This window comes from Mustela putorius, unplaced genomic scaffold (genome assembly GCF_011764305.1).
Source record: "Mustela putorius furo isolate JIRA1106 unplaced genomic scaffold, ASM1176430v1.1 tig00000929_pilon_pilon_pilon, whole genome shotgun sequence".
Taxonomy (NCBI): Eukaryota; Metazoa; Chordata; class Mammalia; order Carnivora; family Mustelidae; genus Mustela; species Mustela putorius.
This window is the reverse complement of record NW_025421520.1, coordinates 445,517-472,140: the sequence shown is the minus strand read 5'-3', so window position 1 is coordinate 472,140 and position 26,624 is coordinate 445,517. Positions and strand designations below refer to the sequence as shown.

The window sequence follows — 26,624 nt, the reverse complement described above, 5'->3', positions numbered from 1 at the left end:
GCATGAGCAGGGGGAGAGGCAGAGGGAGAAGCAGACTCCCCGCTGAATCAGGAGTCTGACATGGGGCTCGATCCTAGGACGCTGGGATCATGACCCGAGCCAAAGGCAGACACCTTACCATTTGAGCTACCCAGGTGCTCCTCTCTCTCTCAAATAAATAAAAACCTTTAAAAGTAAAAAAAGTTCTTTATAATATTTTTTAAAGAGTTTATCTATTTGAGAGAGTGCATGCCTCTGTGTGTGAGGGGGGAGAGGGAGAGAATGAATCTAAAGCAGACCCTGGGCTGAGCCCAGAGCCCAATGTGGGGCTCAATCCGATCCCACGACCCTGATATTATGACCTGAGCTGAAATCAAGAGTAAGATGTTAAACTGACTGAGCCACCCAGGTGCCCCTAAAGATTTTAATTTTTTTTAAGTAATCTCTACACCCGACATGGGGCTCGAACCCACAGCTATGAGATCAAGAGTCGCATGCTCCATTGAAGGAGCCAGCCAGGCACCCCTTGTATGTTTATTTTTTATGTTCACAGATGCTACCCAACTGCCCCCAAAATCATCTCCTGCACGGATTTACATATGGTCCCACCCTAAATACATGAAATGTCCTTTATCCTTCTCCCCAGCAACACAGAGTGAAAATCAGTCTGGCAGGTTAAAAATGGGACTTTATCCCTGTCTCAATGTATCTTTTCCTGGCATCAGTGGAACATGTTCTATCTACTCAGTCAACATCTGTATTTTATTTGCTCAATTTTCTAGTGGGTATTTGGGTATTAGAATAATTCCTACATAGTTGGCTAATAAAAGACTCCATTTAGTGGATGTAGACAGGTTAAAAAAAAAAGGCTTGATTAGAAAAACTGCTTTCTTGTCAAAGTGCATACTATACATAATAAAATTATCTGTGCTTTATATTTGTAGAAGAAATGCCGCGTGAGACTGCATGATCTCAATCACCCACACAGTCGCAGGAATGAAACTGCTCAAATCCCCTGGGAAGTGTATAGTTATGAATAAACACAAACTGGAAAGTTAAGATTCTTTTGGATAGGCCAAAACTGAAAAAAAATTTTTTTAAGGAAGTCCTAAAAGACTAAGATTTTTCAGAAAAAGAGAAAGGAAATAGAAGTTTATTGCAAATCTCAGGACAAACTCCTACTGGTGCCCTTGTAACCCACCCTCCAGCCCCCCGGCCAACAGGTGTAGAAGCAATGGCAATCTGGGGCAACCAATGCCGGCCAGCATGCTGACCATGATCTCTGAACACATCTTCCAAGGGACTGTCAAGAAACAGATATTCCAGGACTGGGGCAAAAACTGTTAAGATAGCCTGGGGGATCTTACTGAGTCAGAAAGCTTGGGAAACACGGAGATGAATGAGAGGTCCTATCAAGGTGGGTCACCTGGAAAGGACTTGAACTAGGGGTGATCAGCTTATTCTCATGACCCTGGTCAAAGTGAGGAGACACAGTTAAAGGCTACTCAAGTTCAGAGAAACCAAACACCAGGGAGGCAGGACCAGGGTTCAGCTGGGTTTGAGAAGCGATGTGAATGCAAAAAAGCAGCTCCCAGGGAAGGGACGTGTTGGAAGCCCTGAAGGACCTGGCCTGTCCCTGAGCAAGGGGAGGCAGGAACAGAAAGAGTCCAGAGCCACGGAGGGGTGAGAACAGGGACAGAGACCCATGTGGGGACCAGTGTGTGTGACAGTATGTGTGAGGGCACGCGTGAGAAAGTGAGCACGTGTGAGAATGAGTGAACCAGGAAACGAGTGTGGAAGAGGAGGATATGTGAGAATGAACGCGGGAAAATGACTGTGGAGTGTCAGCACACGTGAGAATGCGTACACCTGGGAACAACTGTGAGTGTGAAAGCACATGTGAGAACGAGCGCCTGTGAGAGGCTTAGAAAGTGAGCACACAGAGGGGGAAGCCACAAGAGGGCTGGGAGCAAGGCAGTGCTTGAGAAAAGCAATTAAAATTAGTGTCCTGTCACCACCCCCACTATGCACTGGGACCACTGAGATCTCTGGGAAAAACTGAAGAGACAGACGTTTCCCAACCCCTCTCTGGGCTGCTGCAGCTCTCCTAGGAGAAATGGAACCAGCAGTGTGGTTCCACTTCCACTGGAACACCATGCATCTGTGTATTTCATGAAAACCGCGGACATGCCTTGCTCCTCTCTCTGCCGGTCCATGAACACACGGTCTGATGGGTGCAGTGAAATGTGTGCTCAGCTGTTTACTTCAGTGCTCACTCCATGCCAGGTGTTCTGGGTGTGCTGAACTGTACAGTACAGACCATGAGTCACCTGGGAGGTCTGTAAAAATACAGACCAGTGGAGGGGCGCCTGGGTGGCTCAGTTGGGTAGGTGACTGCCTTTGGCTCAGGTCATGATCCCAGGGGCCTGGGATCAAGTCCCATGTTGGGCTCCTTGCATAGCAGGGAACCTGCTTCTCCCTCTCCTCCTGCTTGCTGCTCTGCCTGGTTCTGTTCTTTCTCTATCAAATAAATAAATAAAATTAAAACAAAACAAAACAAAAGAACAACAAACTAACCTAAAGTTAGTTTGGCTCCCACCCTTCTCCAGAGTTTTTCATTTAGTCAGTTTTCCCTGGTGGTAGCCGTCAAGAAACTCTTAGGATTTCCAACTTCCACCTGGGATGCAGAAAACTGGAAAGAGCATCACCAATGCAGAGGAAGAGCTGAGGTGACAGGGCTACCGGCCTGAAACGCTTACTCAGAGCAGCTCTCAGGGCAACTGACAGGTTCCAGCTAAATCCTAACTGCTAAAGGCCAGGAGCCGGTGAGACAGAGAAAGCCCCTTGAAATCCCGACACAGGCCATCTGCAACCCGCTACGTGGGCTCAAGAGTGTGGGTGTGCTATAGAGACAAGGGAAAACCCTTCTGCAGGGTGAGGTGAGGGATGGAGCAGCTGCCGCTAGAAAGACCCAAACTCCACCTTCCACAGTAAGGAAGAGAAGCCACTATGAAAAGGGACATATAGGTAAGGCTCCTTGCGGATGGGGAGAGAAGAAAATACCCTGTCTGGGGAGAGTAGGACACCATCCCAGCCCTGACTGTTAGAGATCCTGCAGTTACAGGAGGGAGTGTGCAGACTAACTCCTGCATTAAGACCTACCAAAAACACAAGCACAAGGAGAAGGCAAGGTCACTAGAAAGGGTGCTAACCATGGGGACCCTGGGTAGCTCAGTTGTTAAGCGTCTGCCTTCGGCTCAGGTCATGATCCCACGGTCCTAGGATCGAGCCCCGAATCAGGCTTCCCTGCTCAGCTAGAAGCCTGCTTCTCCCACTCCCCCTGCTTGTCAAGTCCCCTCTCTCGCTGTCTCTGTCAAATAGCTAAATAACATCTTAAAAAAAAAAAAAGGCACTAGCTCTGAAACCCAGCACGGGCCAGAGCAGTAGGGAGCTCCCCTGTTTCAACTACTGGGGGAAGGGCAAGACGATCCAGAAGAATGAAAGATATCAAACCACAGATCCAGGACACTCTGAGGGCACCTAGAAGGATAAATACCTTCCAAGCTCCTGGGTTGACCTGAGGTGTCGTTTAAGGCTGGGACCCTCTGCAGTCCGGTAGACTCTGGTGGACCCGTCTGCCCAGCCTAGCCTCTCCACCTCGCTCCTGCCATCTACACAGGGTTGTAGGAATTGGCTCCCAGGAGCCCGATCCAAACACTGCAACCTTCCTCCCTCCTGCTGGTCTAAGTGCCTGGATCCCCGACACCGCAGGAACAAGGGAAAGCAGGAAGGCGCACTGCCTCTGGAGTGCACTGGCAGCCCTGTTTCTGGCATGTGGACTAGAAGACCAGAGGAAGCTGGTCTCACAGGGAACACAGAACGGAGCAATCAGGCATGGGTGACAGTCACAAAGGCTTCAAGTTCTGCATTCCAGTGGTTTTATGAGAGAACAATACATGCTGTTTGCATTTAGCTGAAGCCTTTCCTTTTCCCTTCCTTTGATTAAGGTGTCTCAGTTGCTGGACTTGTAGCTAACAGGACTCAAGCTCTTCTCAGTCACTGTAAAAGGAAGATACTTGCCTTTCTCCATCTGTAAAAATGCAATCTGTGGTTCAAAGACTGCTAGCTGGGAGGACCCTCTTAGGATAAACAGACTGTGGGCACACCCAAGATCATCTCCGGAGTAAGTTCTGGAAGATGGATTTATTTGAGGCTAATCTGTGCTCTTGGAATCGTCCAACAAAGAACTGGGGATTCTCAAACACCTCTGAGTGCATGCCAGAGGCAGTTTCAGTAACAGTCACGTTAGCGTAAGTGAACGGCCAGTTCCCTGTGACATGGCCAAAGGGAGACACTGTCTTTTCTGGCTCCTACCAGAACCTTCACCCAAGTTTTCGTGTTTACCAAAACTTGACTTCTGGTATTAAGACCCACCAGAATGCTAAACCTAGGTACAGGAAAATACTTAATTTCTTTACAATCTGAGGACTTACCATGAACTAGGAATCTACCGTTTCATACCTATTGACATTTACTGTTGTGAGGCAGTAGTCCCCGTGTCACAGATGGGGAGACCTGGGCTTAGGAGGATTGAACAAGCTGTTCAAGGCATACGGTCAGAAGAGAAAAACCAGGAGTGGAAGACCAGGCTGGAAAACCCAAGTCTGTCACTTAACCATTATACACACCGCTTTCACTATACTCTGAAAGTCTGTCACTTTAGAAATTCTTAGTTGTTGTTGTTTTTTTAAACAAGTAGCACATTATCAAAAATAACTGAAACAAACGAACAAGAATAAAAATGTGCAAAGGTTTCAAAAGAGTCTCTGGCAGTATTCTCCTAAATCATCTGGATAGCTAAACCCCCCAAATCTTTGTAGCTGTATTTTTCCTTAGGGTGAGGAAGAATTACTTGGCAGCCAGAAGCGAGTTCTGTTCTCATATTTTCCAGTCAAAAAATAACTGGGGAAAAAAAAAATTCCCTTCTCTCCAAAGTGTATGTTTGGCAACTTTTCTCACCATATAAGGAAATGAATGATGCTGAACTTTTCACAGCCTCATCCATTTCTGACACTAAGATTTTGTTTGGAAGTTACATTACAATAAAAAAAAAAAGATTTTATTTATTTATTTGACAGAGACACGAGAGAGGGAACACAAGTGGGGGGAGGGTGCGGGGAGAGGGAGAAGCAGGTTTCCCACTGGGCAGGGAGCGTGATGCGGGGGCTCGATCCCAGGACCCTGAGATCATGACCTGAGCTGAAGGGAGATGCCTACCAACTGAGTCACCCAGGCGCCCATTATTTTTAAAGTGAATATACCTGTGGAAGATCCAACCTAAGGAAGAGTTCTACTAAGTACTGACGGAGATTTAAAGATTTGGATTTCATTATTTTCTGAACTGAAAAAAGGTCTTTAGTTGCTAAAAATTCCTGTAAATCAAAAATACATAGCCATCTACTAAAGATTAGTTTTTTATACTCATTAATGAAGGAAGTTTCTTAACCATACGATGGCTTTTAAACAGTTGGTATGTGGAAAAAGAAACATGGATTATATATCTTTATTTTTAAAGAGAAGATTTTTTTTTTAAGATTTTATTTATTTGACAGACAGAGATCACAAGTAGGCAGAGAGGCAGGCAGAGAGAGAGGAGGGGAATCAGGCTCTCTGCTGAGCAGGGAACCCGATGCAGGGCTCGATCCCAGGACCCCGGGATCATGTCCGGAGCTGAAGGCAGAGGCTTAACCAGGCGCCCCTGAATTTTATATCTTTTTTTTTTTTTTTAAAGATTTTATTTATTTATTTGTCAGAGAGAGAGAAGCGAGAGCAAGCACAGGCAGACAGAGTGGCAGGCAGAGGCAGAGGGAGAAGCAGGCTCCCTGCGGAGCAAGGAGCCCGATGTGGGACTCGATCCCAGGACGCTGGGATCATGACCTGAGCTGAAGGCAGCTGCTTAACCAACTGAGCCACCCAGGCATCCCTGAATTTTATATCATTTATGGAACTCTTCATTTCTCAAAATTTTAATGAATTAAATTTTAACACAGAGATTCCTTAATTCCTTTAATTTTAGTGTTTTATGTAGTCAAAACACATTCAAAATTAGCCTGTTATTTAAGCAATAAGAAGCAAATCAGTAGTACTTCTGGTGGTAAGGAAGTGGGGACACTTAAATTCTTGTGTTTTTACACAGAAGAAATGCCATTTGTACTTTGGTCTAAAATAAACACATATTTTAAAAAAAAACCAACAATAATAGTTTGCATTAAGTTCTTTACAAAACTATAAAAATTAATATTCCTGTTTGAACGATACATCCTGTTAATGACAACTCCAGAAAGGACTCACCGAAGTTATAAAAATGGTGAATCACGGAAAGGTAACCGAGAAACCGGTCAATTCCTCCGTCGGACACTCACCGAACTGTACGGAGACGGACATGGCTGTGGCTTTCAAGGAGCTCATGAGCAATGCGCCAGAGCGCACAGGACAGGAGGGCAGCAGGGGGACAAGGGCGAAAGCGGACGGCCTGGGTCTCTGGAAGGGATTGCACAATGGGACGGAAACAGTGCTCTGGGAGTAGGGAGCGACAAAGAGAGGCGAGGCGAGACGATGGGGCCGGACCGTCCCTGGGTTATGCTTCCTCCCTGGGGCTGGAAAGGGGGGCGCTCCGCAGGGGCAGTGCCAGGAACCGAGGCTGGAGAGAGACCCCACCTAGACCATGAGGACTGTCTGCCAGGGAGAGATGCTCCCGAGTGGGTCAGTTCACACCTTGGGAAGCTGACCCTGGTGGTCAAGTGCACTGATAACAGAGCCAAGGCAGGAAGCTGGTCAGAGGCTGCAGGAGTCCACATGAGGAGGATCCTTGTAGGGAAGGAGCCTCAGGAAGAGTCAAAGGGAGGGGAGGGGCTGAGGGGAGGGGTCACTTAGGCAGGAACGACATTTTTGCTGTCTTATTTTAAGCTAATAATGACTAGTAAGTACTGGCTACTTGTAATAAAATGTGGGATATACATGTATCTCTTCCACATATGTGCGTGTGGGGTATACACGCCAACAACGTGAAGTGATGATTACTATGATTACTACGGTTTATCCAATGTCAGTAGGTGTGCCTGGGTGGGGCAGTCAGTCTTGAGTCGAGCCCCACACTGGGTTCCGCATTTGGTGAAGAAAAAACAAACAAACAAACATCCCCGAAAAAACCCATAGTTCAATCCAAACCAAACCAAACCAAAAACCTTAATGCCTTAAAAATCATCTACTGTGTAGTTCATTAAACATACCACGCCAGAAAGGCTCTGCTTGTCAACGCTGGCAACCTTTGCTGGCGGGGTTGTGAGATTTACGACAGCAACTTTGTCAGCATGGGCTCCCTGACTGACTGGTTCTGTGACTTGCACAGATCAGAGAAAAAGCCCTCCGCTGAGAGCATAAAGAAGTGCAAAAACACTCCAAGGATTCATGTATCAGAAAAGGGAACTGTGAGAGGAAGACGCTTCTCTACCTTTCTTTGTCAGTTAGTGAGAACATGAGATTAATGTTGACTTACTGGTTTCCTAAGGAAGAAGATAGACAAGGCTCCCACTAGGGGCATGTCTCCAATCAGCGGTTCCAGGATCACCCGCATTGTACCATGAATCTAAATTCAAACGGGAAACCAAAACATGTCACAGAAGACAATTCCACAGGCCATTTACTGACGCAAGAAGGAGGGTACATGATCATCTTAGTGACTTCTCAGCATGACTTCATGTTTCTCTCAAGTATAACCTACAAACAGAAAACTTAACTTCAAAGAAATTCTGAGTTAATAACAACTTGACTTTTTTTTTGAATGGAGCATAGAGAATTTTAGAAGACTATGAAACTTTTAAAACCTTACCTGTATACTTTGCACACCAGCTCTACAAAAATACCGCTTGATCTCCAAGTCAATCTCACAGTTCCCTACAAAACTAGCAGACAAAGTTCTGTATTACTGTCTCTTAATCACCACAGACCTGCAAGGCATATAATCTGAGTAAAATGACAGCAAAACAACGAAAACCAGCCTGCACTGTAACGTGAGACCCATGTCTGAGTATTTACTGCCCAGATCACAGATGTCCCTGCTAGTAGAGTTGACACGGCCACACCAATTACACAGGTCACTTCCCAACCTGCATCTTCTGGATCAGTCTCCTGCTGGACTACAGTTTTCATCTGTTTCTCAAACAACTGTGTTTGTTTAAAACATTAAAAAAAAAAAAAAGCTTAGATTATGTCTCGCCAGAAGTAAATTTCGCACCCATGCTCGGGTCATGAGAAAACGAACAGCAGTTCTCCAGGGCTCTGTGACATCAAAGGTTAGAAGTGAAGCGTCTCTTCGGGGCACGAATTTTACTCAGTGACTAAGTCATTTCAATCATTAGTACGAAACGAACAAAGGAAATAAGAATTAGTACGACGCGGAACGTCAGGCTTGCATCGAAAGGTGAGCTTGAAGCATCATCTATGTTCTGTGCAGGATCTCTGCAATCCGACTTCCACCCTCGGAAGCAGCATGTCATGCTCCACCCTGAGCACATCTGGGGCCGGTGTGACGGATGCTGGAAAGCACACAAGTACGACACTAATGAAAGGCATCTGGGATAAATTCTTCCAATATTTATGTCCTGGTGTTAAGTCAGCACCTGTAGATTCTTCTCACTGTGCATAATGCTGGATCTAGCTGGTAAAATCACCTTTTAAAAAACCATCTCAAGGGGCACCTGGGTGGCTCAGTGGGTTAAGCCACTGCCTTCGGCTCGGGTCACGATCTCAGGGTCCTGGGATTGAGTCCCGCATCGGGCTCTCTGCTCGGCAGGGAGCCTGCTTCCTCCTCTCTCTCTGCCTGCCTCTCTGCCTACCTGTGATCTCTGTCTGTCAAATAAATAAATAAAATCTTTAAAAAAAAAAAAAAAACCATCTCAAAACTTTCCTCTTCTTCACCCTAAGACCTGATGATTGTATTTCCTAATATCTGCCTTCCTCGTCTCTACCACCAATAACCTAAAGTCCCAGTCTAGAGCACACAGAAAGGAGAATGCAGGTTTTCTTTAGAGACATAAATATCTGAGCAGCATAATCTATCTGTGTATGTTGTTGAAAGCCAGACTGCGTCTTCACCATGGCATCCGTTAACTGATTCACTCACAGGTTTATTTAATGAATGTGTATGAACTCCTCCCTCGGTGCCGGAACAAGAGAACACAGTTTCTACCCTCAGGAAGCTCGTTATCAGACCCGGGGACCGTCCCAGGGTACAGCTGAGGAAGACACAGTCGGGCTTCCTTCTATCCCACTGATGACAACAGTGCTCACAGTCGGGCCTGGTGTTTTAGAGACGCAGCTTTTCCCAGCAGATGCTCGGAGGCACTCAATGCTTCTTTCGAAAGTAAAGGTGATCAGCGCCAACCCTGCACAAGGACCACATTCACACCCTTCAGAAACTCAAAGACAATACTCCAAAACACAACGATCCTTCGTCAAGGTAAGAAACAAAACTAGGGACTGGGTGTCAGTGGACGCATGTTAGTGGCTGCCCTTCCACAGCTGTGCGGCGAGGCCTCACAGGGACGCAGGAAGCCGTGAGCAGGCTCACAGAACCACCTTTATCTGCCAGGTGTGGTACCGGGCAGATCGTCAGCTCATCTTTTTCCCAATTATGTTTTCTTGTGGTAAAATACAAAGAACGAAAAGTGGACCATCTGGCTTATCTCTAAGTGTGTAGTTCGGTAGCCTCAAGCACATTCACCTTGTGTGACCAGCGCCACCGCCATCTGCAGGACTCGTCCATCTTACCAAGCTGAAACTCTGTCCCCAGGGAACCACTTACCATTCCCCTCCCCCAGGCCCTGGAGCCCAGCATCCCAGTTTCTTTCTCCAGGCGTCTGAGCACTCGAAGGACCTCGTGTAAGTGGGGTCACACAGTGTTTGTTGTGTTGTGACAGGCTCACCTCCTTCCGCATAACATCCTCATGGTTTATCCACGTTGTGTCATGGGTCAGAATTTCCTTTTTGTTTTTTTTTAAAGGTGACTAACATTCCACGGCATGTCCGGGACACATTCTCCTTACCCATTCTCTGCCGCCGAACATCGGGGCTGCTTCCACATTTCAGCTACTGTGAACTGCTATGAGTGTAGGTGTACGGTAACTCTTTGAAACTTTATTTTCAGTTCTTTTGGTTATGGACCCAGAAGTGGAATTGCTGGGTCTTTATTAGTTGTTTAATTTTTTGAGGAACACCAGCAACCGCACCGTTGCACACTCTCATCAACAGTGCACGAGGATCCAGTTTCTCCACGTCCATGCCAACACCTGCTGCCTTCTACTGTCTGACAGCAGCCATCCTCCTGGGGCCAGGTGGTAGCTCACTGTTGTGATCTGCGTCTCCCTGAGCATCAATGAGAGAGCACCCTCTCGTGTGCTTGCTGTACATTTGCACATCTTCTTTGGAAAAATGTCTATTCAGGACCTTTTGTTGATTTCTGAACCGGGCTGTATGTTCTTGTTGAGTTTTAGGGGTTTCTTACACTTTCAGATATTAAGCGCTAGCTGGACATGTGATTACACAGACTGAGCTGCTTCCACAGATTACCTGGATTGCTGACATGCAGTAACATTAAGTCTTCCAAATGAAGAACACGGGATGCCTTCCATCTCCTGCATTTCTCTCAGCAGTGTTTCATAGTTTCTTTGTACACGTCTTTCACCTTCTTGGCTAATTCCTAAGAGTTTTAATCTTTCTGATTCTATTGTAAATGAGATTTTCTTGATTTCATTTCTGGAATATGCACAGTTAGCGCATAGAACATAACTGATCTTGTGGGTGCTGACTTTATATTCTGCGGCTTTGCCGAACTTGTTAGTTCTACGAGGTTTTTCTGTGGAATCCTTAAGGTTTTATACATATAAAATCATACCACATGTAAACAGAGACAATTCTACCTCCTCCTTTCAACCTGGATGCCTTATCTTTTTATTCCTACCGAGTGGCTCGGGCTAGGACTTCCAATGCCATGTTAAATGGAAATGGTCAACGTGGACATGCCTGCTCCTAATCTTGGAACAAGAGCTTAGTCTCGCACCACTGAGTATGATGTCTACTGGGGGCTTCTCACATACACCTTTTAATTTTTTTCATTTATTTAAGTAATCACTACACCCAACGTGGGGCTTCAACTCATGACCCTGAGATCAAGAGTCGCACACTCCTCTGAGCCCGCCAGGCGCCCTCACATATGCCTTTTATTATGCTGAAGTAGTTTTCTTCTGTTCCCAGTTTGTTGATGGTTTTTAACATGGAAAAATAATTAATTCTGACAAATGCATTTTCTACATCAACTGAAATGATCATGTGTTTTTTTCCCCCTTCTGTTCTGTTAACGTGGTGAGGATTCATTTGTATATGTTGAAGGATCCTTGCATTCTAGGAGTAAATCGCACTTGGTCATGGTGTATAGTTCTTTTAATATGTTGCGGAATTCAGTTTGCTACTATTTTGATAAGGGGTTTGGCATTAGTGTTCATAATGGGTCTGGGTCTGCAGTTTTCTTGTAGGGTTTCGGTATTTTTAATTTTACATGCTTATGACTGGCAATTATCTAGGCTATCAGGAATTAAGACACAGAAAATCAATAAATTTAGGTCTTCAACAATTCAGTCAAATTCTACCACACATCAGGTAAGAAGTATGCTCCTTCTGTCTTCCACTTTATGGGTACAGCTGAATGACATTATAGGCCATTAACTAGGACATAAATACAACACACACACACACACACAAACTTACCTAATCTGAAGGTCTAAAATTATTTGCCTTTTGTCCACATTTTCAGTGTATACCTTAACACCATTGATCCTGAGGGGCTGAAACAAGAGGCAGCTTATTTTAAAATGCTTATTTAAAAAATAAAACCCACCCTTACAATGCAGCACAGAGATGAGAACAAGTCTAGCACGAGGCTACAGGAACGAAACTTCTGCTTTCAGTGCAGTAGCTGTTTTGCTTTGGGCAAGTCCGTAGGCCTCCACTCTCCAGTGTCCTATCTGTGAAGTGTGGATACTAAGTAGCATCCATCTAACGAGGTTACTATGAAATCAAAGGACAGGAGGAGCATGTCTGATGCGCAGAGAGTGCTTCAAGGCCCAACCCGGTGGCCCTGTTTCTTCCAATTTACTTTGATCCTTCCCTCGTAACTCGTTACATGGTTTGAAACACAACTTCCTTTTTTTTCCTTCATGACTTGTAACTTTTCATTTCTTAAAATTTTCACAAAAATGGGGCTTTTCAGTGATTGAAAAATACTGGCTGTAGGTATAATTCTAATCTAATCTTAATTTAACCTGATACATGACAGAGACATGACTGTAAAAAGAACAGGCAGATCATAGTAACGGTCATGTCTCAAGGGCCCTGCTGTTAACTATTTCAAAACCTCCCATTTTATCACCTTGAGACTGCTTCTAGGGAAGTTCTCAACCTCCCCTCTGAGCATCACTCACTCAAGTGGAAGGGATTCCTGACCTTTGGAGTACTACAGCTTACTGTGACATCTTAGGTGCCCCAACATCTTACCCCTCAACTGGCTGTAGGATTAAACTCTAAGTCTTTGTGGCGGCAGGGGGCGTGCCTGGGTGGCTCAGTTGGTTAAGTGTCTGCTTTTAGGTCAGGTCATGATCCTGGGGTCTTGGAATCCAGCCCTACCTCGGCTCCTTGCTCAGCAGGGAGCCTGCTTCTCCCTCTGCCTACTGCTCCCCCTGCTTGTGCTCTCTCTTACAAATAAGGTTCCCGGCACTTTCCCTGATGTTACTGGCTCAGACATGCCCAGACTATGAATCACAGAGAATACAGTTCAAATCACTATGTTGATGACTGAAAATGGGAGACAGGTAGCTTAGGACCTTTAGCTTAAATGTCTGCATTAGACAATATTCCCTTCCTCCACTGAACATGACCTCTGATGTTAGGAGAAGGAGCAAGGCCAAGCCCACTCCAGGTGACTAAGCCTTACCCAACACAGGACAAACACTTAAAGGCAAGAGAACTCAGCTGGCTGACTCAGCCAGCACATCAGGTGTGTACAAAGAACTGTGCTTGGGGCTCTGCACGTCCTTCTAGGCTGTTCCTTCCTCAGGTAGCCCGAGATCGCCTGTACTTGTAAGACAGCAGTGCAGTTGATGATGTCAAGCCTCCTTTACCGAGTCAGCACTACTCTTAATATTCTTCCTGTTCTCCAAGGATAATCTTAGTATCAAACTTAAAGAGCATGTAATACCAAGTGAACATAATTCCCCCTAAAACAAATCTAGCTGGGGTTAGAATTCTAATCTCCACAAACACAAGCATATCACCTTACATTCAGGGACCACAAACCGTGGCCTGCAGGTTCAACTTGGCCTTTGGCTAAGAAAGGTTTTTACATTTTTAAATGATTATAAAAGAAATGGGGGTGGGGCAGAGAAGAATAAGCCTCAAAGACTTTATGGGCTGTCAAGGACTGAAATATGTAGCACCTGACTTTCTAACCTCTGCTTCATGCTCACACAGCGTTCTACCTAGTGATTGTGTTTTCCTATTTGTTATCATTTAGGTCAGAGAAGGTCAAGTACCCCTGAAAGGAAAGTGGACCCAGGCGTCCTGTGCAGGCCTGTATGTGCTTGAACAGCAGGATGATCAGACCCCAGGCTCCTAATGTATCTGGAAACCTCACAGCCAAGAGGAAAAATGACTAAGTACAACACATGTGCCTGCAGTGGAGACCCCGGGTTTTGAGGAACCGCAGGTAAGATGGCGCGCTCTGGGAGCACACGGTGGGAATGAGCCTGCGGGCGCAGACCCAACAGCGATGGAGTCAGACGCCCCGTGGCCGCATTATGAAAACCGAGTCAGACACCCCGTGGCCGCATTATGAAAACCCTGCTGGTCTGAGGCAAGGACATGTGAACTGCAGCAGCTGGTGAAGGTGTGCTGCGTCACCCTACTGTGCGTGCGCACAAAATGTGTGTCAACTGTGTAGGTGTATTTAACTTACTACTGAATTCTTAATTTTCATTAGGCAGACAAAACAATGTTACCCTGGAAAGTAACACAGTGTTCTATGCCAATTATACCTCAATTAAAAACAATGTTACCCCGAACTGTTGCTAATCACTGTAAACAGGGACTTAGAAAAAGAAGCTAGCCATGATCGACTAATTTACATGCTGTCTTGAGGCTTTCACTAGAAGGAATATTAGGAATTAGATGTATTTGTGTATGATTCTAATAACAAAATCTATCTTTCCCTTCATTTACATAATTAATATAATTCTGTAAACCCAGCACTGGAATCCTGAGTTACTGCATTTACACATCTTAAGGGTAAACGCCTTTAAGCTTGTTGTCAGTCATTAAACTTTCAGTATGAACTCACATATCAGACCCCAACTAGACAGACTGTGAAAAACTGAACAAGGGAAATTCTGACAGAAGGGTGCAGGGGTAGAAAGACAGGCCGGGAACTGGAAGAAACCAACCGGGAGACCGAATGGGCCGACGACCCCAGGGGAAGAGTGAGTGTGACACACAAGGGGACAGACAAGGGGAGGGCGAGCCCCAGGAGGCAGAACTGGGACCAGCTGCAGAAGGCTTGCTAGACCTTCCCCAGCAGCAATTTTTTCTCTAGAAAGTAACGTGAAGTCGTTTCATATATTTTGTAAAGTCTTCACTCCAATTTTACCATGTACACAAATGATGCTGAAGAAGAAACTGACCTGTTGACCCACGTCAACTTTAGTGAAACTGAAAGTGCTAAGGTGGGTGTTTGCTCCCCGCACAGCTGGCTCTATAGTTTCTCGAAACAACTTCTCTATAAACTGGCAAATGAAAGGCCACATGTGTTTTACAGTCTGTAAAGAAGAAAGAGCTCATGTCAAACAAAATGCTCTAATACACAGTAAGGTACTATGTACCGACATGTCATAATGTACTTAGGTCATCATGGAACATCACACCTCTATAGTTTACCAGAATTTTGGAAAATTAAAGGGGGACATGTGTCTCATTTGTTATGCAGAATGACACGATCTGAATTTCAAGGATGTGCCACAACAATATACTACAGATTAACTAATATGCTGCAGAAATTATTCTGGTTAAGCATTCCATTTAAGCCTGTCCTCTCATTGAAAGTTGCTTAGGGGAAAAAATCAGAAAACCCTGTGGTTTCAGTTTGTTTCTAAAAACCTAAAACTGTCTAGATCTTAATAAACATTAATGAGATTTCTTTAATGATGGACTAACTTCTGGTGCTGTAAGGCAATCATGAATCTATAAGGATATATAAAATATGGGGGGAAACATCTACTTCAAAGTATATGATCTTAAAAAATAAATAACCTTAAAAAGGATTATTCACCTAGTACTAGGTTTCTTGGGAATTATCTCCCTTTTCCTAACATTTTCAAAAATTCTGCTTATAATTATAAAATAGACTTGCGCACTAGCCAATGAGTGAAGTAGACACGGGCCCAAATACACAACTATGAAAATATCATTAATTTCTTCATGTTAAAGACACAGTTTTCACTATCTGAAAAGTAACAGATCAGTTATGACTGTTTTTTTGATAGCAGGAGCCAGTCCACTAAGTCCAAATGAGTTCACACACTGTCAACACGCAAATTCCCCAAAATGGAGAGATGGCATCTCGCTCCCTCATCCCCACTGATAATGTGGTATTTAGTATATTCTACTCACCTTATTTAGCCATTCTGCTCGTTCAGTGTCTGGAAAATGAACCTAAGAGAAAAACATACACATGACTGACGGACCCCCAGCAACTGTACACGAAATGTCACACAGGCTGTTTAATATACTATCGTACGCATACTGTTTCCCTAAACGCTTCCTGACAACACTGGCTCTGAAGCTTTGCACGAGGGCTTCTGAGGAGACTGAAACGTGCCCTCCGGCTCTTTAGGTCCCAACAACACTCTGAGGCAGGAAAGCCTAGTGACAACCAACAAGACAGTCCCTTCTCTGGACCTCTCAGGTCCGGAGGGACGCTCGCTGGCATCGGGGATTTGGGGAAGAGTACTCCGCTGTGAGCTCCTCCTTTTTGAGAGAGGAAGGCTAAAGCTGTTTCGGGTGGGGAGTTCTCTGAGGAATGCTAGGTACTGCCTCAACGGCCGGCCACACTGATGTTCTGAAAAGCACGTTCTTGGTTTACATGTACAACAGGTCACAGGCAGCTTCTTAAGGGCGACTGAGATGGGGTCTGGGAACTGTTCTAATTTCCGGAACTGCCACCCCCACTTTCCTCAGTAACACAGGGACAGCAGCCAGTGAGAGACAAGCCCCTGGCCCCACGTTCTGGCTGAGAGGAGTTGGTCGGGGGATATCACGGTGGCGGGGGCGCAGGGGAGCTCCCGAGAAGATGGTTCACTAAGAACCAAGTCCACCTCTCAAGCTTGGCCCTGAGGAACACACGGGCAGCAGCCGTCGGTTCCCGGCCGGAGGCCCTGTCCCCGCAACCTGTCTCAGTCCCACCGCTCCAGGACAGGGGCCGCCGCGGGTCCCTCCTGCGCTCTGTGACCTGGCCGGCCCACCCTTCACATCACTGGGGCGATATGCCTGAACCCTGAGCGTGGGCTGGAGGGAACCGGAATGTTTTCTGAGTCAGCCGGCTCGGATGCATTCTTGGACAAAAGCAAGGGGACGGCAACCTTCCAGAATTAAGGAAAAGGCGTAAGAGCTGGGCAGGATACTACTCCAGAAGGCAGACTTGGGGACGAGAACGGCTAGCAGACACCGCTGAAGTTCAGAGGGCTTGCTGCTGTGGAGAGGCCTGCTGGGCCCGACTGGCACTGGACTTCCAGCCAAGAACTCGAGACATCTGGGGCCCGTGAGACTGGCTGGACGAGGTTGCGGAACGAAGCGCGCGCAGCGGCCCTGTGGCCCGGGTCCTGCTGGTCCTTCCCGCTGCAGTGAAGCAGCCAGTGCCCCACGTCCCTCCAGGAATGGGGCAGGGGCTGCCCCCGGGTACCAGGTCTTCGAAAGCAGGGGCTCGGCTGTGCTCCCGGCAGCAAGTGATCGTGAGGCTGTCTCCCCGCTGCCGGGCCCCTCTGTATCCGACCAGCCCTGGTGGCCAAGGAAGGACCAAAAGCCCAAGACGAGCACCTATCCGGAGACAAGTCAGAACGGCACCGTAGGTGTGTCTCTGCTGTCATTTCAGAGTCAGCAACGGGGTCGAGGACTCTCTCGCAGGCTTGCCTTTTCTGCTGATGCCATGACCGCAGACACTCCCTAGCTCTAGAACGCGAGGACACAGGAGCCACACTCCGATACCTCACTCAGGGCCATAAACTCCTATGCGGGTCTCAAACGGGAGATCAAAGACCTGCCTCAACCATATTTTCTCTGACTCACCACCCCCCAAATCTTGTCTTTACCACGGTCCTGTGGAATTCAACCAAATAATGGTTTCCTTTGCACAGAAATGCAGTCTTGACTTACTGGTTACCTTTTTCTTAACCTCCGCTCTCGGCCAGTTCTCCCTTAGTCAGCTCACCTCCACCACAGACCACTGCCCGAACCTCCCGCCATGACGGTCCCTCCTCAGCCACACGGCTGTCACACTCAGGTTCTCTCCAGAAACCTGCATCTGTCACACACCACTCTGCTGAGGCTCCCCAGCGGCTCCCTCTCGCCCAGTGCACTACACACTTGTGCGGCGGAATGAACTGTCCCTAGAGACATGCTCTAAAGACACGCGACTCGGAGCAGACAGAACGCTCAACACCCAGCCTCGTAACGGGACGCCCGAGCCTTCGTGCGCTCCGCTTTCTCAGAGACACCTGGGTTTGTGACTACTTAGACTATTACTGCAATTACCGTGAACTGTTCGGGATCTACTCCAATGTAAGATGGCATGTGAAGTGTGAAACCTTAATACAGTATTGGACTTAGATGAAAATTCTGTATCATTCCACGCTGAATAAAAATAGCAACTACCCACATCAAGATAATCCTTAGGCTCACGTGGGGTTCCAGACGACAGCAAGAACACACAAATGATGCCAGATGTCAGCGAGAGGGGCCCCCCACTGGTGGCCCATGGCTTGAGTTCTAGCAATCTTAAACCGCTGCTCTGCTTCAAAAAGAAATAATCTTATGCCAAGTGTCCTTTAATAAAATTACAGCAAGATGAGTTTAACTTGTTTTCAGATCTTTCCTTTGCTCCCAAATATTATGAAGTGACAGTGTATGTTCATGTAAACCTTATCCCCAGCAAACAACTGCAGCGCCGTCTGAGGAATCAAAGACTTTACTGGCTGTGATGTTGGTCTGTGATACCACGAATCCTCACACGAGGCACACGGGCATCAGAACGCCCGCCCTCCTGAGAACATGGTAGGCTCTGGGGGGTCCGGCAGGCACCAGCACCTCTACAGACGGCTATCTCACGTTCCCCAGGGACCGACAGAAGGGCTGCGTACTTCTCCAGGGAGCAGGGGGTAAGCGGTCTGTTCCCTTTCAGTAACTGGTAGAGAGTCATCTATTAACACCAAATACTTCAGAGAAAGTGCTTCTCTGTAGTTTATGTGCAAAAGGTTTTCCTTCTACTACTGAGGGGTAAAATGTGTCGATAGCAGTTTTCACTTATTTTTTCCTCCAGATTCTTTAGTTCCTTTGAAGAGCTGAATTTTTGCTAAATTTTAAAAGCCATAGCCAGGCAACCTAAGTATGGTGCCTCACAGAGAAAAAGCTTTGACTAATCTAGATTTTCTACCCACTTCAAATTTAAGGCCTTCTCAAAGATTAGGATACTCCCTCGGAGTCCATACACACAAAGTTGTATGTATACAAACTCCGAGACAAATCATCCGATTTTTCACAAAGTCCACAAAACCAAGAAGGTTAAGATCACATAATGACGTGATCGATAAGGCTGAGTCCCTTTCAAAGTCTTTCATACGAAAGAGTCAGAGGAGCAGAAGATGAGGGAGGCAGACGCTGAAGACCCCGTCCTCGGATGGCTGAGGAACAGGTAACCAATCTCCCTGCAGCTGGGTTCCTGAAAGGTGAGTGAGTCTCCAAACCCACGGGTACCTCCGTCGACATAAAAAAGTAACTGGTAACTGCCGGGTGGGATTACGTCCCGCTTTCTGCGTGGCAGGTCCTGTGGTAAGCTATCAACATACATTATCTGAGGTCATTTCTTTCTTGGTGTGGATAAAAGACCTTGACTTTTAATAAGGGAGACAGCAGTGTGCACACCCCAGGACAACGACCCACGCCCTCTGTATCCAGGCATTTGGTGCAGAGATGCACGTATGTCAACACAACTTTGTAAATCATATTTTTTCCTCCTCCTCATCTTCATCTTCAAAGCAGAAAGGAATTATCTGTGAGGCCATGAAACTTTCCATCTCCCAAGTCACAAATATGGACCCAGTGTTCATTTTCTCTCCTGCACCACACCTGAACTATTTCAAACTACCCACCCATTCGAGCAAACCCGAAATCTCAGAGACACCAGGACCACGCCTCTCCTTCACTCCCCAACCCTAGTCAGCTCTTCCTTCTAAATCTCTATCTGAGCTAATTCTCAACAACAAATCTACAAACAGGAACCATTAATGTCCCGAATTTACAGGATAGCTACTAAGTGACAGAGTGGGGAGGAAAAATCAGGTTTGTCTGCCCCTGCCGTTGGCCACTCTGCTACTGAGGGACGAGAGAAGTGCTGTGGAGACAGCTGATCCACGGAACCCGTCAAGTTCTCAGTAGGACAGACTCCCATGAGAGAGTAAAGTTCACAACTTAGGTGATACGCCTCCGATTATATGAAGCTCTAAGTCAGAAGTGGAAAATTTTGCACTTAATGGTGATCTATTTATCTAGACTCGAGGTCAAATAAAGTACAAGTCCTGAAACAGCTCATAGCAAATTCAGCAAGCATGACAGCAACTCACAAAAAAGCACAACTGCCAAACCCAGCATTTCACCCAAGACTAAGAAGAACGCAATTTGAAGACTGGTTTTACTTAACATATGCAGGAAAAGGCTATGATATTTAAGTAGTAATGATAAAATTCCACATATATTCACCTGGTGACCCAGCAATCCCATTTCTAACTAACTGATTAAATATAATAAAGTGAATTCTGCAAAAAAAAATGTTCCAAAATGAAAACATGTGCCTTCTCTAACTTTATCTGGTTTCTCCAAGTTCCCTGGTATTTTCCAAATTAGGTCTGCCAGTATGCTAGCAAATTCCTACTCATCCTGTCATAAAGACAGAGAAACCCTATAAAGCTATTGTTTTTGTCCTACAAAACACATACTAGTCCCACAAATCGCCTACAGAATTTACATTTATGTAATACTAAGGCTTCTCTATGCACTGTCATGCAGCAGAACAGAAACACAGTTTGAATGGTGTGAGTTCTGGTTTTGTGACTGTATTTCTGTCACCGCGCTACTCCTTAATCTACTGCACAGGTGGAGATTGTTCTTGTGGAAGAACAGACCGAAGCAGCCATTTTGTGAACAAGTGTCCCCGGACACTGGCTCTGTCCCCAGACACAGACTCAGACACGCGCCTTGGGAAGATCAGAGCTGGTGGAGTGGACTGTGCGAAAGGTGTGACCACGGGTCTATGAAGGAAGACTGGGGACCCTGGGGAGGATCTGATGTTGCCTGGAAGAGTCCGTAAGAAACTGGGGAAGAACACAGTGTGTGAGATGGGTTTGGAAAAATTAGTTGGGGTTTGCTATGCAAGGAAGAGACTATTCCAAGCAGAACTAACGGCACGCGCAATCTATGCCGGCTGGATCTGGGGGAACAGTGAGTGCTGAAACGGAAAAATGAGGTCAAGACCAGCCTGAAGTGTCTTCTACGCCATGCAAAGGAGCGCTGACTTTATTCTACAGGCAACGGGTCCAATGCTGGGGTGTTCAGTTAAAAAACGACGGAAGATCAGCACTCCGGGAAAACCTTCCGCAGTACCCCCGACCTATTCTGAAACAACCAGAAACAGGAAGGCGGAAAAACCGCCTCTGCACCATAGACCGGCAACACCAGTGAACTGGCTGGTGCTGAAGGTCAAGCCTTGTCCTCGCAGCAGAACGTCACGGCACTCAGCAGTTCCAAGGGTTCTGATGTGTAAGGGGTTATTTCAAGGTGCCAGAGAAAAATGTATCAAAATCAAAGAAGGAAATCTGTTACCAAATTTTAATTCTGTTTACTAAGTCAAAAAATCTGCTTCTCACTAATACATATTCATAAACATTTGCTTATGTTCCACCAAACAGAATTTAAAGTAGCAAAAACATCGAACATAAAAACTGGGATATAGGGACGCCTGGGTGGCTCAGTTGGTTAAGCGGCTGCCTTCGGCTCAGGTCATGATCCCAGCGTCCTGGGATCGAGTCCCACATCGGGCTCCTTGCTTGGCGGGGAGCCTGCTTCTCCCTCTGCCTCTGCCTGCCTCTGTCTGCCTGTGCTTGCTTTCGCTTCTCTCTCTATGACAAATAAATAAATAAAATCTTTAAAAAAAAAAAAAAAACTGGGATATACAGAGGAAATAGAAAACACATTCCTAAATCACAGAAGAGTCCACGAACACGTATCATTTGGTTTCAAATCTTATCTTTGAACTTAAAAAAAAAAAAAAAGCATAAAACCACTTAAATCTTCTTTATAAGTCCAATTAAAAAAACAAGTTTTCATATTTATTATTTATATTTTCTCTACCAACTAAAAAGAACCATTGTATGATTACTTACATTTTCATTATATTTGAAAGTCGACACTACCCAAGAAATCTCTTTTTAATCTTATCTTTAAGAAAGAACAAAGGCATATTTCGGATTCTGATATGATGTTGATATTATTATTGAAGTTATTTTGTTTAAGAAAAATTAAACTAAATACACGAAGACAGAACATTAATTGTATGCCGGGAACACACAGTCTCTTGTTTAATCCTCAGACACTTTGAACGACGAGTGGCCCCCTCTGACGGGTCATGAAGCCGATGCGCAGAGCAAGGACACGAGGGAGCAAGCTGGACGGAGGCGGCGCAGACCCGAGGGCTCCGACGCCCCCCCACCCCACGTACACCTGCGGACACGCAGGGGTTCTGCAAGTTGGAGCACAGCCAAACTTTTCTAATCATTTCCCCCATTTCTGAACATTAAAAGTAATATGGGCTAATGCTAAAACTGAAGTGAAATAAAAGAGCTGTGTTTCTCCTTCCAGCAGCACCCCCTGAAGGCAACGTGAACACTCGGCACTTGTGCGGGCCCCAGGGAGCACCCGCCACCCACAGGAGTGCACGGAGCGTGGGGAGCCCGTTTCCAGTCCACCGCAGCGGCAGCACTGGGCTGGGCCGTCCTTCCTTTATTTAAAAACAAACAAACCAACAGAAAATAACTAAAAACAAGGGGCGCCTGGGTGGCTCACTCAGCTCAGGTCATGAAGATCCCAGGGGCCTGCTCAGCGGCGAGTGTGCTCCTCCTCCTTCTGCCTGCGCCTCCCCCACGGGTCCCCTCGCTCACACCCGGCATCTTTGTAAAGAGATCTAGAATGCGGTGATCCCTGCCTGGGAAGACACGAAGGAACATGATCTATGGCACCTGAAGCATGACTGATGTAATATTTTTAAGTAAAATTAAAAAGATAAATGATGGGGCGCCTGGGTGGCTCAGTGGGTTAAGCCGCTGCCTTCAGCTCAGGTCATGGTCTCAGGGTCCTGGGATCGAGTCCCGCATCGGGCTCTCTGCTCAGCAGGGAGCCTGCTTCCTCCTCTCTCTCTGCCTGCCTCTCTGCCTACTTGTGATCTCTGTCTGTCAAATAAATAAATAAAATCTTAAAAAAAAAAAAAGATAAATGAATAAAACGATCATCTGGAAACCAAATGTCACTGAACTTCCAACAGGAAACTGGCCAATTAAGTTCATCAGGTTCACCTAATCACATTCTTTCTCAACCCAAGGGAGATCTGAGCTTTGCTCCCCTCTGCATCACCCTTTAGGCACTATCTCAAACACAAACAAATAAAAACCAACAGCAAAAATACACCCACTACCAAAAAACTCACAAAATTTTTACTTGGAGCAAAGACTGGCTCCAGTGAAAGAATTCTTTCACTACTTTGGGGGAAAGAAAAAGGAATTCAATCCCTCCGGTATGGCTGTTCTGAGTGTGCCTTTGGAACACGGGAGAGGTCCCAACCAGCACAAGTCCAAGCAGGCCCTACCTCGGCAGCCGGTCGGCACCAGGGACTTTCCCACACTCTGGCAAGCCCGAAACATCAACCGTCCTACACTACGCAATGAGTTCTACCAAAGTCTACCAAGAAAAGACCGAAACAGGAGTTGTATTTCCATATCTATAATTAACACCTCTCAAAAATAAGAACAAACAAAGCAAGAATAGGACACAGGTTCTAAGAAAACATGAGATGCCTACACTTTATTCGTTGTCACAAAAGAAACTGTTTTCAGGAACCCTTTAAACGATCAACACACACCTTTGCCTGAAGTACACAGCAGGTTTATATAAACAGACCTGAGCTGCATTCAAACAGTTCACAAGCTGGGGAGATACTAACTAAAAATCTTCACATGTTTGGGGCACCTGGGTGGCTCAGTGGGTTAAGCCTGCCTTCAGCTCAGGTCATGATCTCAGGGTCCTGGGATCGAGTCCCGCATCAGGGTCTCTGCTCAGCGGGGAGCCTGCTTCCTCCTCTCTCTCTGCCTACTTGTGATCTCTGTCAAATAAATAATTAAAATCTTTAAAAATCAAATGTTTAATATTGTCTTGTCTGCATACTGATTAATTTTAAAATCAATGCAAATGGAAAAAAACTTGCAAGTTAAAATTACCCAGAAAAATTTTGGTTAATTCACAAATCAACCAAAGGGAGTCCAAGGTTCCGGTGTACAGAAGGGACTGTGGAGAACCCAGGATTTGGAACCGCTAGTGCGGTGGAAGTGTGGGACACCAGTGCACGCGTGTCAGAAACTGTTCTCTCTCCCCTGATCTTGGATCAAGCGGACACCTAAAATTCTCCATGCCCATGCTTTCCAATCCCGACAAAGATAACCACGTATGTACGGCCTGCTGAGATCACGTGGAGGGGACCTGGAGGAAAAAAAAAATCACATTTCTTCATCCACATGATTAGGACGGGAAAAAGGCATTAGGGGAAGTATTAGATACTGACATTGGACAAACTTCCAAATGAAAGGGTTTAGAAAGATTCTACCTAAGTCATCAGTATCTTGTAGTGTATGTTACCTCCTGGTAAACTGCCGGTGAGGAGCTCTGGGCATTCCGACAGGTTGGCTGTTGAACATATCAGCGAGAAAATGATGTAGATGAAAACTGGTAGCAACATAAATTTCTGCCCTCCAACCTTTCTATATTTAAACTTTTTGATTTATTTCGCAGAAGGGTTACTGTAAACCACCCGTCTGTCCTCACAATGCCCGAGTTCAGTCGGTCCTGCTCCCACCCTCCCTAGAGGCCCAGTACGTGTGCAAACTGGAAAAAATGGGAATCCAGAAATCTTAATACAGTAATTTCTTCTAAGATACTGGAATGCTTTCTCCTAAAAGCTATTTTTACAAAGGAAGTATTCAAGGTTGAAAACATGAGAAGGCTGTTTCTCTCAGAACCCGCCAATCCTCTAATAACATGTTCACAGTGTGGGGAGGTTAGTCACTTGGAGGGTAAAAAGAAATCGCACAAAATAACTGGGTCTACCTATTTTCAGGCTACATAAAAGTAGGCAATCAAGTAATTCATGCAGTAAATAAAGTAATTAACTTTCTTCAAAATCCACACAGCTGTACCATTCTACGGAGTTTGTGTCCGCTTCATGTGGACTTTGACTACTTATATCCGTGTGATGTGATAGACCAAAAAGAACACTACAGTACGAAGACATTAAAATACGATGACAATGCTGGACAACCCACCTGTTTAAAGGTCTTCTACTGGGAAACATTTTCAAAATTCTCTCGTAGGTGCTTTTTACATTAACAAGAAGTTTCACCTGGGAATTTGAGAAGCACTAATATTCCTCCAGTGTTTACCTTAGACCAAAGGTAGTGACCACGATCACTTCTTTATATGCTGACCACAGACCTAACAGGGTAAATTTGCTGCTTTCTTCTGTGGTCTCAGACTCTAACAGTTTGAAATAAGAACTGGCTGCTGACGGGAAAGCCACATGCATGGCAGACCCCAGCTCCGTGGTCTTGAGACTCTGGCTCAAGCAGCAGCAGCAGGGGAGGGTTTACAGACGCTGCTCACAGATGTTTAAAGCATGTCCACCTTCAATAATTCGTTGCTCCTGTTGTATGAGTGACCATTACCTATTTCTGCACACCAGGAAACAGTAAATAAAAACTAAAAAGCTAGGATTATCCCAGCACATCTTTTGTAACAAACCAAGTTGTCTGAATCATTTTACCATGAGACCTTCCGTAATGTCCCACAGTGTATCTGCCACGCTAGACCTGCCATTTGTTGATCTGGTTATTCTGGGAGGGGGAGGGAGGCTGAAGTCCCAGCGCCCGCATGGAATGATGGAGAATTTAAGCTGGGGCTGATCTCAGTGCCAGAGGCCGGGCAGGATTACTTCCTACCTTCTACGCAGGAGAACAATGAGACAGCCCTTCATCAAAACCCTGATGTCAAGAGATTCATTTAATGTCTTACATATAAAAGCAAATCCATGGATATTTTTCAAAGACTTAAAGCATATTTTAAAAGAATTCTAAAGTCATTTAGACATTCCTTCTGCAACCGCTAAAGGGAAGTCATACATGTTATGTGACAAACCTTGATTTAGAGGTGAGGTTCTGGCTTAAATTACATCAATCTTGCAAATTAAAATGAGTCCAAGAATAGCAAACATGTCTTCTCATCTCTTTCGCTAAAACATTAAAGACATTCTGGTTGTTTCTGGTCTTAAATTCAAATCAAATGCTACTATTCTAACTTAAATGCTTATGTTTTGACTGAAATGGACCAGAAGACAGATATGTAATTGCAGCGCTGACTTATACACACGTGTTCTACACCCCATGTGGAATCCATCCAGCTTTGTTCTACTGCTGAAGGCAGCAGCAGCAACAACCATCGGAGTCAGGGTCAAAATCCCCCCGAGGCACAGAACTGAGAGGAACAGCAAACATCTACATGGACTCAGAAGTCACTTCACGTTTGAAATTGTACTGTGAGTTTTTCATTTTCGAGAAATAAGTTTACATATTTCTAGGAGCTTAATTTTACTCTCTTTCACAGGCAGTATAGATTCGAAGCATTACGAGAATGAAGCCAAAGACATTTACAAAGCTGCACTCTACCTGTTTACTCTTTTTATTCCTTTAATGGTAGGCAACGAAGAACAGATAATCAGGCACTTGAAAACATTAGGACTTTTTCCTAAATATAATGTTTTTACTGGATGTTTGAAACCAAGAGTCTGATAAATCCCCCACTTTGCTTGTTTGTCATCAACTGTGAACATGGAATCTAGAAATACCTAAAATAAAAAACCAAAAAATCCAAACCCTCAGTTCTGGTGTCCCAGTGATCTGGCTCCTCTATCA

The 26,624-nt window shown here is 45.5% G+C and overlaps 1 protein-coding gene across 3 annotated transcripts in view; it reads right to left on the bottom strand.

Annotated features, from left to right (window-relative positions):
* Nucleotides 1-26,624, bottom strand: part of ESYT2 (extended synaptotagmin 2) — a 78,736-nt gene that overhangs the window by 36,263 nt on the left and 15,849 nt on the right. For all 3 annotated transcript variants that reach the window (XM_045086309.1, XM_045086310.1, XM_045086311.1), the window contains exons 2-6: nucleotides 15,748-15,789; nucleotides 14,763-14,897; nucleotides 11,800-11,876; nucleotides 7,868-7,940; nucleotides 7,535-7,624 (exon numbers count right to left, since the gene is read on the bottom strand). In XM_045086309.1, the coding sequence (XP_044942244.1) occupies nucleotides 7,535-7,624; nucleotides 7,868-7,940; nucleotides 11,800-11,876; nucleotides 14,763-14,897; nucleotides 15,748-15,789 (417 nt within the window). The remainder of the gene's footprint in view (nucleotides 1-7,534; nucleotides 7,625-7,867; nucleotides 7,941-11,799; nucleotides 11,877-14,762; nucleotides 14,898-15,747; nucleotides 15,790-26,624) is intronic.